A 16,944-nucleotide genomic window follows, 5' to 3' on the forward strand; every position below is an offset into this window, starting at 1 on the left:
TCTAGTTGTTCTAATCTAGTAGATGATCCCTACCCTAGTTGTTCTAATCTAGTAGATGATCCCTGCTCTAGTTGTTCTAATCTAGTAGATGATCCCTACCCTAGTTGTTCTAATCTAGTAGATGATCCCTACCCTAGTTGTTCTAATCTAGTAGATGATCCCTGCTCTAGATGTTCTAATCTAGCTGATGATCTCTGCTCTATTTGTTCTAATCTAATTGTTGGTCCCTACTCTAGTTGTTCTAATCTAGTAGATGATCCCTACTCTAGTTGTTCTAATCTAGTAGATGATCCCTACTCTAGTTGTTCTAATCTAGTAGATTATCCCTGCTCTACTTGTTCTAATCTAGTAGATGATCCCTACCCTAGTTGTTCTAATCTAGTAGATGATCCCTACCCTAGTTGTTCTAATCTAGTAGATGATCCCTACCCTAGTTGTTCTAATCTAGTAGATGATCCCTACTCTAGTTGTTCTAATCTAGTAGATGATCCCTGCTCTAGATGTTCTAATCTAGCAGATGATCTCTGCTCTATTTGTTCTAATCTAATTGTTGGTCCCTACCCTAGTTGTTCTAATCTAGTAGATGATCCCTGCTCTAGTTGTTCTAATCTAGTAGATGATTCCTACTCTAGTTGATCCCTGATCTAGTTGTTCTAATCTAGTAGATGATCCCTACTCTAGTTGTTCTAATCTAGCAGATGATCTCTGCTCTTGTTGTTCTAATCTAGTAGATGATTCCTACTCTAGTTGATCCCTGATCTAGTTGTTCTAATCTAGTAGATGATCCCTACTCTAGTTGTTCTAATCTAGCAGATGATCTCTGCTCTAGTTGTTCTAATCTAGTAGATGATTCCTACTCTAGTTGATCCCTGATCTAGTTGTTCTAATCTAGTAGATGATCCCTACTCTAGTTGTTCTAATCTAGCAGATGATCTCTGCTCTAGTTGTTCTAATCTAGTAGATCATCCCTACTCTAGTTGTTCTAATCTAGTAGATGATCCCTACTCTAGTTGTTCTAATCTAGTAGATGATCCCTACTCTAGTTGTTCTAATCTAGTAGATGATCCCTACTCTAGTTGTTCTAATCTAGTAGATGATCCCTACTCTAGTTGTTCTAATCTAGTAGATGATCCCTGCTGTAGTTGTTCTAATCTAGTAGATGATCCCTGCTGTAGTTGTTCTAATCTAGTAGATGATCCCTACTCTAGTTGTTCTAATCTAGTAGATGATCCCTACTCTAGTTGTTCTAATCTAGTAGATGATCCCTACTCTAGTTGTTCTAATCTAGTAGATGATCCCTACTCTAGTTGTTCTAATCTAGTAGATGATCCCTGCTCTAGTTGTTCTAATCTAGTAGATGATCCCTACTCTAGTTGTTCTAATCTAGTAGATGATCCCTGCTGTAGTTGTTCTAATCTAGTAGATGATCCCTGCTGTAGTTGATCCCTGATCTAGTTGTTCTAATCTAGTAGATGATCCCTGCTGTAGTTGATCCCTGATCTAGTTGTTCTAATCTAGTAGATGATCCCTGCTGTAGTTGATCCCTGCTCTAGTTGTTCTAATCTAGTAGATGATCCCTACCCTAGTTGTTCTAATCTAGTAGATGATCCCTGCTGTAGTTGTTCTAATCTAGTAGATGATCCCTGCTCTAGTTGTTCTAATCTAGTAGATGATCCCTACTCTAGTTGTTCTAATCTAGTAGATGATCCCTGCTGTAGTTGTTCTAATCTAGTAGATGATCCCTGCTGTAGTTGTTCTAATCTAGTAGATGATCCCTACTCTAGTTGTTCTAATCTAGTAGATGATCCCTACTCTAGTTGTTCTAATCTAGTAGATGATCCCTACTCTAGTTGTTCTAATCTAGTAGATGATCCCTACTCTAGTTGTTCTAATCTAGTAGATGATCCCTGCTCTAGTTGTTCTAATCTAGTAGATGATCCCTACTCTAGTTGTTCTAATCTAGTAGATGATCCCTGCTGTAGTTGTTCTAATCTAGTAGATGATCCCTTCTGTAGTTGATCCCTGATCTAGTTGTTCTAATCTAGTAGATGATCCCTGCTGTAGTTGATCCCTGATCTAGTTGTTCTAATCTAGTAGATGATCCCTGCTGTAGTTGATCCCTGCTCTAGTTGTTCTAATCTAGTAGATGATCCCTACCCTAGTTGTTCTAATCTAGTAGATGATCCCTGCTGTAGTTGTTCTAATCTAGTAGATGATCCCTGCTGTAGTTGTTCTAATCTAGTAGATGATCCCTGCTGTAGTTGTTCTAATCTAGTAGATGATCCCTACCCTAGTTGTTCTAATCTAGTAGATGATCCCTGCTGTAGTTGTTCTAATCTAGTAGATGATCCCTGCTGTAGTTGTTCTAATCTAGTAGATGATCCCTACCCTAGTTGTTCTAATCTAGTAGATGATCCCTGCTGTAGTTGTTCTAATCTAGTAGATGATCCCTGCTGTAGTTGTTCTAATCTAGTAGATGATCCCTACTCTAGTTGTTCTAATCTAGTAGATGATCCCTACTCTAGTTGTTCTAATCTAGTAGATGATCCCTGCTGTAGTTGTTCTAATCTAGTAGATGATCCCTACCCTAGTTGTTCTAATCTAGTAGATGATCCCTGCTGTAGTTGTTCTAATCTAGTAGATGATCCCTGCTGTAGTTGTTCTAATCTAGTAGATGATCCCTACCCTAGTTGTTCTAATCTAGTAGATGATCCCTGCTGTAGTTGTTCTAATCTAGTAGATGATCCCTGCTGTAGTTGTTCTAATCTAGTAGATGATCCTTGCTGTAGTTGTTCTAATCTAGTAGATGATCCCTGCTGTAGTTGTTCTAATCTAGTAGATGATCCCTACCCTAGTTGTTCTAATCTAGTAGATGATCCCTGCTGTAGTTGTTCTAATCTAGTAGATGATCCCTGCTGTAGTTGTTCTAATCTAGTAGATGATCCCTACTCTAGTTGTTCTAATCTAGTAGATGATCCCTACTCTAGTTGTTCTAATCTAGTAGATGATCCCTGCTGTAGTTGTTCTAATCTAGTAGATGATCCCTACCCTAGTTGTTCTAATCTAGTAGATGATCCCTGCTGTAGTTGTTCTAATCTAGTAGATGATCCCTGCTGTAGTTGTTCTAATCTAGTAGATGATCCCTACCCTAGTTGTTCTAATCTAGTAGATGATCCCTGCTGTAGTTGTTCTAATCTAGTAGATGATCCCTGCTGTAGTTGTTCTAATCTAGTAGATGATCCCTGCTGTAGTTGTTCTAATCTAGTAGATGATCCCTGCTGTAGTTGTTCTAATCTAGTAGATGATCCCTGCTGTAGTTGTTCTAATCTAGTAGATGATCCCTACTCTAGTTGTTCTAATCTAGTAGATGATCCCTACTCTAGTTGTTCTAATCTAGTAGATGATCCCTGCTGTAGTTGTTCTAATCTAGTAGATGATCCCTGCTGTAGTTGTTCTAATCTAGTAGATGATCCCTACTCTAGTTGTTCTAATCTAGTAGATGATCCCTACTCTAGTTGTTCTAATCTAGTAGATGATCCCTGCTGTAGTTGTTCTAATCTAGTAGATGATCCCTGCTGTAGTTGTTCTAATCTAGTAGATGATCCCTACTCTAGTTGTTCTAATCTAGTAGATGATCCCTACTCTAGTTGTTCTAATCTAGTAGATGATCCCTACTCTAGTTGTTCTAATCTAGTAGATGATCCCTGCTGTAGTTGTTCTAATCTACAGTGCATTCGGAAAGTATTCAAACCCCTTTACTTTTTCCACATTTTGTTACGTTACCGCCTTATTCTAAAACGTATTAAATAAAAAAACAATCTACACACAGTACCCAATACTGACAAAGTGAAAACAGGTTCATATTTTTTTCAAATTTATAAATTATAAAAAACAGAAATACCTTATTTACATAAGTATTCAGACACTTTGCTATGAGACTCGAAATTGAGCTCAGATGCATCCTGTTTTCATTAATCATCCTTGAGATGTTTGTACAACTTGATTTGAGTCCACATTTGGTCAATTCAACTGATTGGACATGATTTGGAAAGGCACACATCTGTCTGTATAAGGTCCCGCAGTTGACAGTGCATGTCAGAGCAAAAACCAAGACAAGATGTCGAATTAATTAATTGTCCGTAGAGCTCCAAAACAGGATTGTGCCGAGAGACATATCTGGGGAAAACATTTCTGCTGCATTTAAGGTCCCCAAGAACACAGTGGCCACCATCATTCTTATAGGGAAGTAGTTTGGAACCACCAAGACTCTTTCTAGAGCTGGCCACCTGGCCAAACTGAGCAATCGGGGGAGAAGGGCCTTGTTCAGGGAGGTGACCAAGAACCCGATGGTCACCCTGACAGAGCTCCAGAGTTCCTCTGTGGAGATGGGAGAACATTCCAGAAGGACAACCATCTCTGCAGCACTCCACCAATCAGGCCTTTATGGTAGAGTGGCCAGACGGAAGCCACTCCTCAGTAAAAGGCACATGACAGCCCACTTGGAGTTTGCCAAAAGGCACCTAAAGGCTCTCAGACAATGAAAAACAAGATTCTCTGGTCTGATGAAACCAAGATTGAACTCTTTGGCCTGAATGCCAAGCATCATGTCTGGAGTAAACCTGGCACCATCCCAACGGTGAAGCATGGTGGTGGTAGCATCATGCTGTGGGGATGTTTTTCAGCAGCAGGGACTGGGAGACTAGTCAGGATTGAGGGAAAGATTAACAGAGCAAAGTACAGAGAGATCCTTGATGAAAAACTAGCCCAGGAACTCAGACTGGGGAGAAGATTCACCTTCCAACAGGACAACAACCCTAAGCACAAGGCCAAGACAAGGCAGGAGTGGCTTTGAGACAAGTCTCTGAATGTCCTTGAGTGGCCCAGCAAGAACTTGAACCCGATCGAACCCATCTCTCTGGAGAGACCTCATCCCATCCAACCTGACAGAGCTTGGGAGGATCTGCAGAGAAAAATGGGAGAAACTCCCCAAATACAGATGTGCCAAGCTTGTAGCGTCGTTCCCAAGAAGAATCCAGGCTGAAATCACTGCCAAAGGTTCTTCAACAAAGCACAGAGTAAAGAGTCTGAATATTCATGGTAATGTGATCCGTTTGTTTTTATTTGTGTGTGCAGCCGTCTTCATCGACCTGGCCAAGGCTTTCGACTCTGTCAATCACCGTATCCTTATCGGCAGACTCTATAGCTTTGGTTTCCCTAATGACTGCCTCGGCTGGTTCACCAACTACTTTGCAGACAGAGTTCAGTGTGTCAAATAGGAGGGCATGTTGTCCGGACCTCTGTGGCAGTCTATGTGGGTACCACAGGGTTCAATTCTCGGGCCGACTCTTTTCTCTGTATATATCAATGATGTCGCTCTTGCTGCGGGCGATTCCCTGAACCACCACTACGCAGAAGACACCATTCTGTATACTTCTGGCCCTTCCTTGGACACTGTGCTAACTACCCTCCAAACGAGCTTCAATGCCATAAAACACTCCTTCCGTGGCCTCCAACTGCTCTTAACTGCTCTCTACTCAGCAAACTGGATGCAGTCTATCACAGTGCAATCCGTTTTGTTACCAAATCAGCTTATACCACCCACCACTCACTGCGACCTGTATGCTCTAGTCGGCTGGCCCTCGCTACATATTCGTCGCCAGACCCACTGGCTCCAGGTCATCTAAGTCTATGCAGGTAAAGCTCCGCCTTATCTCAGTTTACTGGTCACGATAACAACACCACCAATAGCACACGTTCCAGCAGGTATATCTCACTGGTCATCCCCAAAGCCCACACCTCATTTGGCCGCCTTTCGTTCCAGTTCCAGTTCTCTGCTGCCTGTGACTGGAACGAATTGCAACTTTTATTTCCCTCACCAACTTTAAACATCAACTATCTGAGCAGCTAACCGATCGCTGCAGCTGTACATAGTCTATTGGTAAATAGCCCACCCATTTTTACCTACCTCATCCCCATACTGTTTGTATTTATTTACTTTTCTGCTCTTTTGCACACCAGTATCTCTACTTGCACATCATCATCTGCTCATTTATCACTCCAGTGTTAATCTGCTAAATTGTAATTATTCACTCCTATGGCCTATTTATTGCCTACCTCCTCATGCCTTTTGCACACACTGTATATAGACTTTCTTTTTTTTCTACTGTGTCATTGACTTGCTTTTTTGTGTTATTGGCTTGTTAATTGTTTACTACATGTGTAACTCTGTGTTGTTGTCTGTGTCACACTGCTTTGTTCTCAACTGGCCTACCTGGTTAAATAAAGGTGTTCTCAACTAGCCTACCTGGTTAAATAAAGGTGTTCTCAACTAGCCTACCTGGTTAAATAAAGGTGTTCTCAACTAGCCTACCTGGTTAAATAAAGGTGTTCTCAACTAGCCTACCTGGTTAAATAAAGGTGTTCTCAACTAGCCTACCTGGTTAAATAAAGGTGTTCTCAACTAGCCTACCTGGTTAAATAAAGGTGTTCTCAACTAGCCTACCTGGTTAAATAAAGGTGTTCTCAACTAGCCTACCTGGTTAAATAAAGGTGTTCTCAACTAGCCTACCTGGTTAAATAAAGGTGTTCTCAACTAGCCTACCTGGTTAAATAAAGGTGTTCTCAACTAGCCTACCTGGTTAAATAAAGGTGTTCTCAACTAGCCTACCTGGTTAAATAAAGGTGTTCTCAACTAGCCTACCTGGTTAAATAAAGGTGTTCTCAACTGGCCTACCTGGTTAAATAAAGGTGTTCTCAACTAGCCTACCTGGTTAAATAAAGGTGTTCTCAACTGGCCTACCTGGTTAAATAAAGGTGTTCTCAACTGGCCTACCTGGTTAAATAAAGGTGTTCTCAACTGGCCTACCTGGTTAAATAAAGGTGTTCTCAACTAGCCTACCTGGTTAAATAAAGGTGTTCTCAACTAGCCTACCTGGTTAAATAAAGGTGTTCTCAACTAGCCTACCTGGTTAAATAAAGGTGTTCTCAACTAGCCTACCTGGTTAAATAAAGGTGTTCTCAACTAGCCTACCTGGTTAAATAAAGGTGTTCTCAACTAGCCTACCTGGTTAAATAAAGGTGTTCTCAACTAGCCTACCTGGTTAAATAAAGGTGTTCTCAACTAGCCTACCTGGTTAAATAAAGGTGTTCTCAACTAGCCTACCTGGTTAAATAAAGGTGTTCTCAACTAGCCTACCTGGATAAATAAAGGTGTTCTCAACTAGCCTACCTGGTTAAATAAAGGTGTTCTCAACTGGCCTACCTGGTTAAATAAAGGTGTTCTCAACTAGCCTACCTGGTTAAATAAAGGTGTTCTCAACTAGCCTACCTGGATAAATAAAGGTGTTCTCAACTGGCCTACCTGGTTAAATAAAGGTGTTCTCAACTAGCCTACCTGGTTAAATAAAGGTGTTCTCAACTAGCCTACCTGGTTAAATAAAGGTGTTCTCAACTGGCCTACCTGGTTAAATAAAGGTGTTCTCAACTAGCCTACCTGGTTAAATAAAGGTGTTCTCAACTAGCCTACCTGGTTAAATAAAGGTGTTCTCAACTAGCCTACCTGGTTAAATAAAGGTGTTCTCAACTAGCCTACCTGGTTAAATAAAGGTGTTCTCAACTAGCCTACCTGGTTAAATAAAGGTAAAAAATAAAAATGCGATATTTTTTGGGGGGAAAAAAAGTATAAAACCTGTTTTTGCTTTGTCATTGTGGGTTATTGTATACTACATTTTAGAATAAAGCTGAAACGAAACAAAATGTGGAAAAAGGGGTATAAATACTTTCGAATACACTGTATGGATTAGGCATAAAGTCTGAGCTATGTCCCAAATGGCATAATAAACACCCGTTTGGGTCAAAAGCAGGACTCTGGTCAGTAGTCGTGCACCATATAGGGACCATGATGTCATTTGGCACCCAAGGCCTGGTCTCACCTGTCTGTGTCGGGGCCGTTCTTGGCGATGATCATCTTTAACTTGCCCAGGCCTCCTACGGGTGCTCTGTCAGTCCCCGTAGTAAACTGGAGGAACAGTCTCTTATCCTCCTCACCAAACGAATGCACCGTCTCCCAGAAGTCTCTATGAGTGAGAAATAAAGGAAAACAATTAAAAAAAAATTGTTGGTCTGGGGTCCACGTTTTCCTAATAAAAACAGCAGTAGCTTCGGTATGTGACAAAACACACACACACACACAAAAGTATGTGGACACCCCTTAAAATTAGTTTGAAAGAATGTCCACATACTTTTGACCATTTAGTGTGTGTGTGTGTGTGTAATAAGGCCCGAGAAGGTATATGGCCAACCGGGCTGTTCTTATGCACGACGGGGCTGTTCTTATGCACGACGGGGCTGTTCTTATGGCCAACCGGGCTGTTCTTATGCACAACGGGGCTGTTCTTATGGCCAACCGGGCTGTTCTTATGGCCAACCGGGCTGTTCTTATGGCCAACCGGGCTGTTCTTATGGCCAACCGGGCTGTTCTTATGCACGACGGGGCTGTTCTTATGCACAACGGGGCTGTTCTTATGGCCAACCGGGCTGTTCTTATGGCCAACCGGGCTGTTCTTATGCACAACGGGGCTGTTCTTATGGCCAACCGGGCTGTTCTTATGGCCAACAGGCTGTTCTTATGTACAACGGGGCTGTTCTTATGTACAACCGGGCTGTTCTTATGGCCAACCGGGCTGTTCTTATGCACAACGGGCTGTTCTTATGCACAACGGGCTGTTCTTATGGCCAACCGGGCTGTTCTTATGCACAACGGGCTGTTCTTATGCACGACGGGGCTGTTCTTATGCACGACGGGGCTGTTCTTATGGCCAACCAGGCTGTTCTTATGTACAACGGGGCTGTTCTTATGGCCAACCGGGCTGTTCTTATGGCCAACCGGGCTGTTCTTATGCACAACGGGCTGTTCTTATGTACAACGGGCTGTTCTTATGCACGACGGGGCTGTTCTTATGCACGACGGGGCTGTTCTTATGGCCAACGGGCTGTTCTTATGTACAACGGGGCTGTTCTTATGGCCAACCGGGCTGTTCTTATGGCCAACCGGGCTGTTCTTATGCACGACGGGCTGTTCTTATGTACGACGGGGCTGTTCTTATGCACGACGGGGCTGTTCTTATGGCCAACCGGGCTGTTCTTATGCACAACGGGCTGTTCTTATGCACGACGGGGCTGTTCTTATGGCCAACCGGGCTGTTCTTATGTACAACGGGGCTGTTCTTATGCACAACGGGCTGTTCTTATGGCCAACCGGGCTGTTCTTATGCACGACGGGGCTGTTCTTATGCACGACGGGGCTGTTCTTATGGCCAACCGGGCTGTTCTTATGTACAACGGGGCTGTTCTTATGGCCAACCGGGCTGTTCTTATGGCCAACCGGGCTGTTCTTATGTACAACGGGGCTGTTCTTATGGCCAACCGGGCTGTTCTTATGCACAACGGGGCTGTTCTTATGGCCAACCGGGCTGTTCTTATGGCCAACCGGGCTGTTCTTATGCACAACGAGGCTGTTCTTATGGCCAACCGGGCTGTTCTTATGGCCAACCGGGCTGTTCTTATGTACAACGGGGCTGTTCTTATGGCCAACCGGGCTGTTCTTATGTACAACGGGGCTGTTCTTATGGCCAACCGGGCTGTTCTTATGCACAACGGGGCTGTTCTTATGGCCAACCGGGCTGTTCTTATGGCCAACCGGGCTGTTCTTATGTACAACGGGGCTGTTCTTATGCACAACGAGGCTGTTCTTATGGCCAACCGGGCTGTTCTTATGGCCAACCGGGCTGTTCTTATGGCCAACCGGGCTGTTCTTACGCACAACGCAACGTGGAGTCCTTAGCCGTGGTATATTGGCCATATACCACAAACCCCCAAGATGCCTTATTGCTATTATAAACTGGTTACCAACATAATTAGAGCGGTAAAAAAACATGTTTTGTCATACCAGTGGAATTCGGTCTGATATACCATGGCTGATATACCATGGCTGATATACCACGGCTGATATACCACGGCTGATATACCACGGCTGATATACCACGGCTGATATACCATGACTGATATACCATATATAGCGTATTAACGATACAGCATACAACAACATTCTAGACGATTCTGTGCTTTCAACTTTGTGGCAACAGTTTGGGGAAGGCCCTTTCCTGTTTCAGCATGACAACGCCCCAGTGCACAAAGTGAGATCCATACAGAAATGGTTTGTCGAGATCGGTGTGGAAGAACTTGACTGGCCTCCACAGAGCCCTGACCCCAACCCCATCGAACACCTTTGGGATAAATTGGAACGTCGACTGGCCTAATCACCAAACATCAGTGCCCGACCTCACTAATGCTCTTGTGGCATTAGGAAGCAAGTCCCCGCAGCAATGTTCCAACATCTAGTGGAAAGCCTTCCCAGAAGAGTGGATGCTGTTATAGCAGCAATGTTCCAACATCTAGTGGAAAGCCTTCCCAGAAGAGTGGATGCTGTTATAGCAGCAATGTTCCAACATCTAGTGGAAAGCCTTCCCAGAAGAGTGGAGGCTGTTATAGCAGCAAAGGGGGAACCAACTCCTTATTAATGCCCATGATTTTGGAATGAGATGTTAGACGAGCAGATGTCCACATACTCTTGGTCATGTGGTGTATATACATGGAACAAAAATATAAGACTTTATAGAGTTGCAGCTCATATGAGGAAATCAGTCAATTGAAATAAATAAATGAGGCTCTATGGATTAGACATGACCGGGAATACAGATATGCATCTGTTGGTCACAGATACCTTATAAAAAATAAAATGCAAATTAATTACTTAAAAATCATACAATGTGATTTTCTGGATTTTTTGTTTTAGATTCCGTCTCTCACAGTTGAAGTGTACCTATGATAAAAATTACAGACCTCTACATGCTTTGTAAGTAGGAAAACCTGCAAAATTGGCAGTGTATCAAATACATGTTCTCCCCACTGTGTGTGTGTGTGTATATATATATATATATATATATATATATATATATATATATATATATATATATATATATATATATATATATATATATATATATATATATATATATATATATATATATATATAATATAATGAAAGTGATATATGCAGATCTATTATTCAAGAGAGAAATTGAAAGAGATCTTTGTATAAAAATATAGAAATCATTGTCACAACATGGTAATAAATTACATCAAAAAACTTTTTTTTTTACTTAATAATGCGACAATCCTTGCTGTAGCCTCCGTCATACTCTGTCGTTTCTTCAAGCGCTTGAAAGTCTAAATTCTGAGGAGGTTGGAACACAAGAGACAGTTAGATCAAGCTACATCAGGTGGCATAGAAAACAATAGTGCAGCTATGGATTTAATTGTCATATTTTATTGACGATATACACAAAATACTCTAATGTCAGAGTGGAAGAAAAATTCTAACATTTGTAAAAAAAAATAATAATAATAATAATTTTAAAAAAGACTAATATATCTTGATTAGATAAGTATTCAACACCCTAAGTTAATACATGTTAGAATCACCTTGGGCAGTGATTATAGTGCTGAGTCTTTCTGGGTAAGTCTCTAAGAGCGTTCCACACCTGAATTGTGCAACATTCTTCAAGCTCTGTCAAATTGGTTGTTCGTCATTGCTAGACAATCATTTTCAGGTCTAGCTAGAAATTTTCAAGCAGATTTACGTCAAAACTATCTTGGACACTCAGGAACATTCACTGTTTTCTTGGTAAGCAACTCCAGTTTAGATTTGGCCTTGTGTTTTAGGTTAATGTCCCGCTGAAAAGGTGAATTCATCTCCTAGTGTCTGGTGGAAAGCAGACTGAACCATGTTTTCCTCTAGGATTTTACCTGTGCTCAGTTTAGCTTTCTTCTCCCCAGTCCTTAACAATTACAAGCATACCCATAACATGATGCAGCCACCACTATGCTTGAAAATATGGAGAGTGGTACTCAGTAATGTATTGTATTCAAGTAATGTGTTGTATTCAAGATAAAAAAAAGTGAATTGCTTTGCCAATGTTTTTGCAGTATTACTTTAGTGCCTTGTTGCAAACAGGATGCATGTTTTGGAATATTTGTATTATTCTGCACAGGCTTCCTTTTTACTCTGTCATTTAGGTTAGTAGTGTGGAGTAACTACAATGTTTTTATTTAACCTTTATTTAACTAGGCAAGACAGTTAAGAACAAATTCTTATTTACAATGACGGCCTACCCTGGCCAAACCCTAACCCAGACAACGCTGGGCCAATTGTGCGCCGCCCTATGGGCCTCCCAATCACGGACGGTTGTGATACAGCCTAGAATCGAACCAGGGTGTCTGAAGTGACGCCTCTAGCACTGAGATGCAGTGCCTTAGATCGCTCGGGAGCCTGTGTGTTGTTGATCCATACTACTAAGCTATACGGAATTGTTTTAAGATGGTGATACGGAATTGTTTTAATAAGGTCACACCAAGGATCATTTTTCTATTTGATTGACCTCATTTGCCCAAAAAACAAACAGATTCTCTACAGAAAATATAAAAAAATATATATATATATCAAAAGGAAGTTTGTTCTGAAGTGTCTGTCTTGTATCTGAGAGAAGAAAAACATTTAACGCCTTATCATTGTCACTAGTCTCCATATACAATCAATCAATCAATGCAATCAGAAAGTATTCAGACCCCTTGACTTTTTCTACATTATGTTACAGCCTTGTTCTAATATGTATTTTTTTCCACTCATAAATCTACACACATAATGACGAAGCAAAAACAGGATTTTAGAAGCGTTTGCAAATTCATTAAAAACTTAAATATTACATTTACATAAGTATTCAGACATTTTACTTAGTACTTTGTTGAAGCACCTTTTGCAGCTATTACAGCCTCGAGTCTTCTTGGGTGTGACGCTACAAGCTTGGCACACATGTATGGGGAGTTTCTCCCATTCCTCTCTGCAGATCCTGTCAAGCTCTGTCAGGTTGGATGGGGAGCGTTGCTGCACAGCTATTTTCAGGACTCTCCAGAGATGTTCGATCAGGATCATTCAGAGACTTTCCCCGAAGTCAATACTGTGCTGCCTTGGCTGTGTGCTTAGGGTCATTGTCCTGTTGGAAGGTGAACCTTTGCCCCAGTCTGAGGTCCTGAGCACTCTGGACCTTTCATCAAGGATCTCTCTGTACATTGTTACGTTCATCTTTCCCTCGATCCTGACAAGTCTCCCAGTCCCTGCCGCTGAAAAACATCCCCCACAGCATGATGCTGCCACCACGCTTCACTGTAGGGATGATGCCAGGTGTCCTCCAGATGTGATGCTTGGCATTCAAGCCAAGGTTTCATCAGACCAGAGAATCTTGTTTGTCATGGTCAGAGTCCTTTAGGTGCCTTTTGGCAAACTCCAAACGAGCTGTCATGTGCTTTTAACTGAGGAGTGGCTTCCGTCTGGCCATTCCACCATAAACGCCTGATTGGTGGAGTGCTGCAGCCCTTCTGGAAGGTTCTTCCACCTCCACAGAGGAACTCTGGTGCTCTGTCAAGAGTGACCATCGGGTTCTTGGTCACCTCCCTGACCAAGGACATTCTCCCCCGATTGCTCAGCGGCCAGCTATAGGAAGAGTCTTGGTGGTTCCAAACTTCTTCCATTTAAGAATGATGGAGGTCACTGTGTTCTTGGGGACCATCAATGCTGCAGAAATGTTTTGGTACCCTTCCCCAGATCTGTGCCTCGACACAATTCTGTCTCGAAGCTCTCTGGACAATTCCTTCGACCTTATGGCTTGGGTTTTGCTCTGACATACACTGACAGGGAGTAATTACAATTTAGCAATTAAACACTGGAGAGATAGATGTGCAGAAGATGAATGTGCAAGTAGAGATTCTGGGGTGCAGAGGAGCAAAAAATAAATAACAATATGGGGATGAGGTAGTTGGACGGCCTACTTACAGATGGGCTATGTACAAGTACAATGGTATGTGTGCTGCTCTGACAGCCGATGCTTAAAGTTAGTGAGGGAGATATGAGTCTCCAGCTTCAGTGATTTTTGCAATTTGTTCCAGTCAGAGAACTGGAAGGAAAGGTGACCAAAGGAGGAATTGGCTTTGGGGATGACCAGTGAAATATACCTGCTGGAGCGTGTGCTACGGGTGGGTGCTGCTATGGTGACCAGTGAGTTGAGATAAGGCGGAGCTTTACCTAGCAAAGACTTATAGATGACCTGGAGCCAGTGGGATGGCGACGAATATGAAGCTAGGGCCAGCCAACGAGAGCATACATGGCTTTGGTGACAAAACGGATGGCACTGTGATAGACTGCATCCAAATTGCTGAGTAGAGTGTTAGAGGCTATTTTGTAAATGACATCCCCAAAGTCAAGGATTGGTAGGATAGTCAGTTTTACGAGGGTATGTTTGGCAGCATGAGTGGATGCTTTGTTGCGAAATAGGAAGCCGATTCTAGATTTAATTTTGGGATTGGAGATGCTTAATGTGAGTCTGAAAGAAGAGTTTACAGTCCAACCAGACATCTAGATATTTGTAGTTGTCCACATATTCTAAGTCAGAACCATGCGGGCAGCAATCGGTTGAAGAGCATGCATTTAGTTTTACTTGAATTTAAGAGCAGTTGGAGGCAGTTATATTGCATTGAAGCTTGTCTGGAGGTTAGTTAACACAGTGTACAAAGAAGGGCCAGAAGCATACAGAATGGTGTCGACTGCATAGAGGTGGATCAGAGATTCACCAGCAGCAAGAGTGACATGTTTGATGTATACAGAGAAAAGAGTCGGCCCAAGAATTGAACCCTGTGGCACTCCAATAGAGACTGCCAGAGATCCGGACAACAGGCCCTCCGATTTGACACACTGAACTCTGTCTGAGAAGTAGTTGGCGAACTAGGCGAGGCAGTCAATTGAGAAACCAAGGCTGTTGAGTCTACCGATAAGAATGTGGTGATCGACAGAGTCGAAAGCCTTGGCCAGGTCGATGAAAACTGTCTTTTATCGATGGCGGTTTTGATATCGTTTAGGGATATGGTCACTAGTGTAACCAGAAGGAGAGGCCTCATTTAATACAGTAAATTAATTATCCTTAAGGCATGTTTCAGTCAGGCCAATCACATTAAGATTATGATCAGGATTAGTTCATTGACTATAACTGCCTTGGAAGTGAGGGATTTAACCTTGAGCGGAGGAGCACCCAAGACAGACTCGGAAACCAGATTGCATAGCGGAGGACGTACGGTGGGATTCAAAATGGTTGGTGATCTGTGTGTTAACTTGGCTTTCGAAGACCTTAGCAAGGCAGGGTAGGATAGATATAGGTCTGTAACAGTTTGGGTCTAGAGTGTCTCCCCCTTTGAAGAGGGGAGATGACCGCGGCAGCTTTCCAATCTTTGTGGATCTCAGATGATACGAAAGAGAGTTTGAACAGGCTAGTAATAGGGGTTGTAACAATTTCGGCAGATCATTTTAGAAAGAAAGGGTCCAGATTGTCTAGCCCAGCTGATTTGTAGGGGTCCAGATTGTCTAGCCCAGCTGATTTGTAGGGGTCCAGATTGTCTAGCCCAGCTGATTTGTAGGGGTCCAGATTTTGCAACCATTTCAGATCATCCGCTATCTGGATTTGGGTGAAGGAGAAATGGGGAGGCTTGGGCAAATTGCTGTGGGGGGGGGGTGCAGGGCTGTCGACCGGGGTACGGGTAGCCAAGTGGAAAGCATGGCCAGCCGTAGAAAAATGCTTATTGAAATTCTGAACTGGATTTATCGGTGGTGACAGTGTTTCCTTGCTTCAGTGCAGTGGGCAGCTGGGAGGAGGTGCTCTTATTCTCCATGGACTTTACAGTGTCCCAGAACTTTTTGGAGTTTGTGCTACAGGATGCAAATTGCTGTTTGAAAAAGCTAGCCTTTGCTTTCCTAACTGCCTGTGTATATTGGTTCCTAACTTCCCTGAAAAGTTGCATATTGCGGGGGCTAAACCAAGGGCTATATCTGTTCCTGGTTCAATTTTTTTTGAATGGGGCATGCTTATTTAAGATGGTGAGGAAAGCACTTTAAAAGAATAACCAGGCATCCTCTACTGACGGAATGACGTCAATATCCTTCCAGGATACCTGGGCCAGCTCGATTTGAAAGGCCTGCTAGCTGAAGTGTTTTAGGGAGTGTTTGACAGTGATGAGGGGTGGTCGTTTGACTGCGGATCCGTAGCGGATACAGGCAATGAGGCAGTGATCGCTGAGATCCTGGTTGAAGACAGCGGAGGTGTATTTGGAGGGCCAGTTGGTCAGGATGACGTCTATGAGGGTGCCCTTGTTTACAGATTTAGAGTTGTACCTGGTGGGTTCCTTGATGATTTGTGAGAGATTGAGGGCATCTAGCTTAGATTTTAGGACGGTTGGGGTGTTAAGCATGTCCCAGTTTAGGTCACCTAACAGTATGGGCTCTGAAGATAGATGGGGGGCAATCAATTCACATATGGTGTCCAGAGCACAGCTGGGGGCAGAAGGTGGTCTATAGCAAGCGGCAACGGTGAGAGACTTGTTTCTGGAAAGGTGGATTTTTAGAAGTAGACGCTCAAATTGTTTGGGCCGAGACCTGGATAGTATGACAGAACTCTGCAGGCTATCTTTGCAGTAGATTGCAACACCGCCCCCTTTGGCAGTTCTATCTTGGCGGATAGCCTTCCTGAGCCAGGATTCAGACACGACTAGGACATCAGGGTTGGCAGAGTGTGCTAAAGCAGTGAATAAAACAAACTTAGGGAGGAGGATTCTAATGTTAACATGCATGAAACCAAGGCTTTTACGGTTACAGAAGTCAACAAATGAGAGCGCCTGGGGAATGGGAGTGGAGCTAGGCACTGCAGAGCCTGGATTAACCTCTACATCAACAGAGGAACAGTAGGATAAGGGTACGGCTAAAGGCTATACGAACTGGTCGTCTAGTGCGTT

The 16,944-nt window shown here is 42.8% G+C and overlaps 1 protein-coding gene across 4 annotated transcripts in view; it reads right to left on the minus strand.

The window, feature by feature from the left end:
- Nucleotides 1-16,944, minus strand: part of LOC139409592 (ubiquitin-protein ligase E3A-like) — a 50,395-nt gene that overhangs the window by 4,005 nt on the left and 29,446 nt on the right. For all 4 annotated transcript variants that reach the window (XM_071154980.1, XM_071154982.1, XM_071154981.1 and 1 more), the window contains exons 12-13: nt 11,220-11,293; nt 7,932-8,075 (exon numbers count right to left, since the gene is read on the minus strand). In XM_071154980.1, coding sequence (XP_071011081.1) covers nt 7,932-8,075; nt 11,220-11,293 — 218 coding nt within the window. The remainder of the gene's footprint in view (nt 1-7,931; nt 8,076-11,219; nt 11,294-16,944) is intronic.

Source organism: Oncorhynchus clarkii, chromosome 5, assembly GCF_045791955.1.
Source record: "Oncorhynchus clarkii lewisi isolate Uvic-CL-2024 chromosome 5, UVic_Ocla_1.0, whole genome shotgun sequence".
NCBI lineage: Eukaryota > Metazoa > Chordata > Actinopteri > Salmoniformes > Salmonidae > Oncorhynchus > Oncorhynchus clarkii.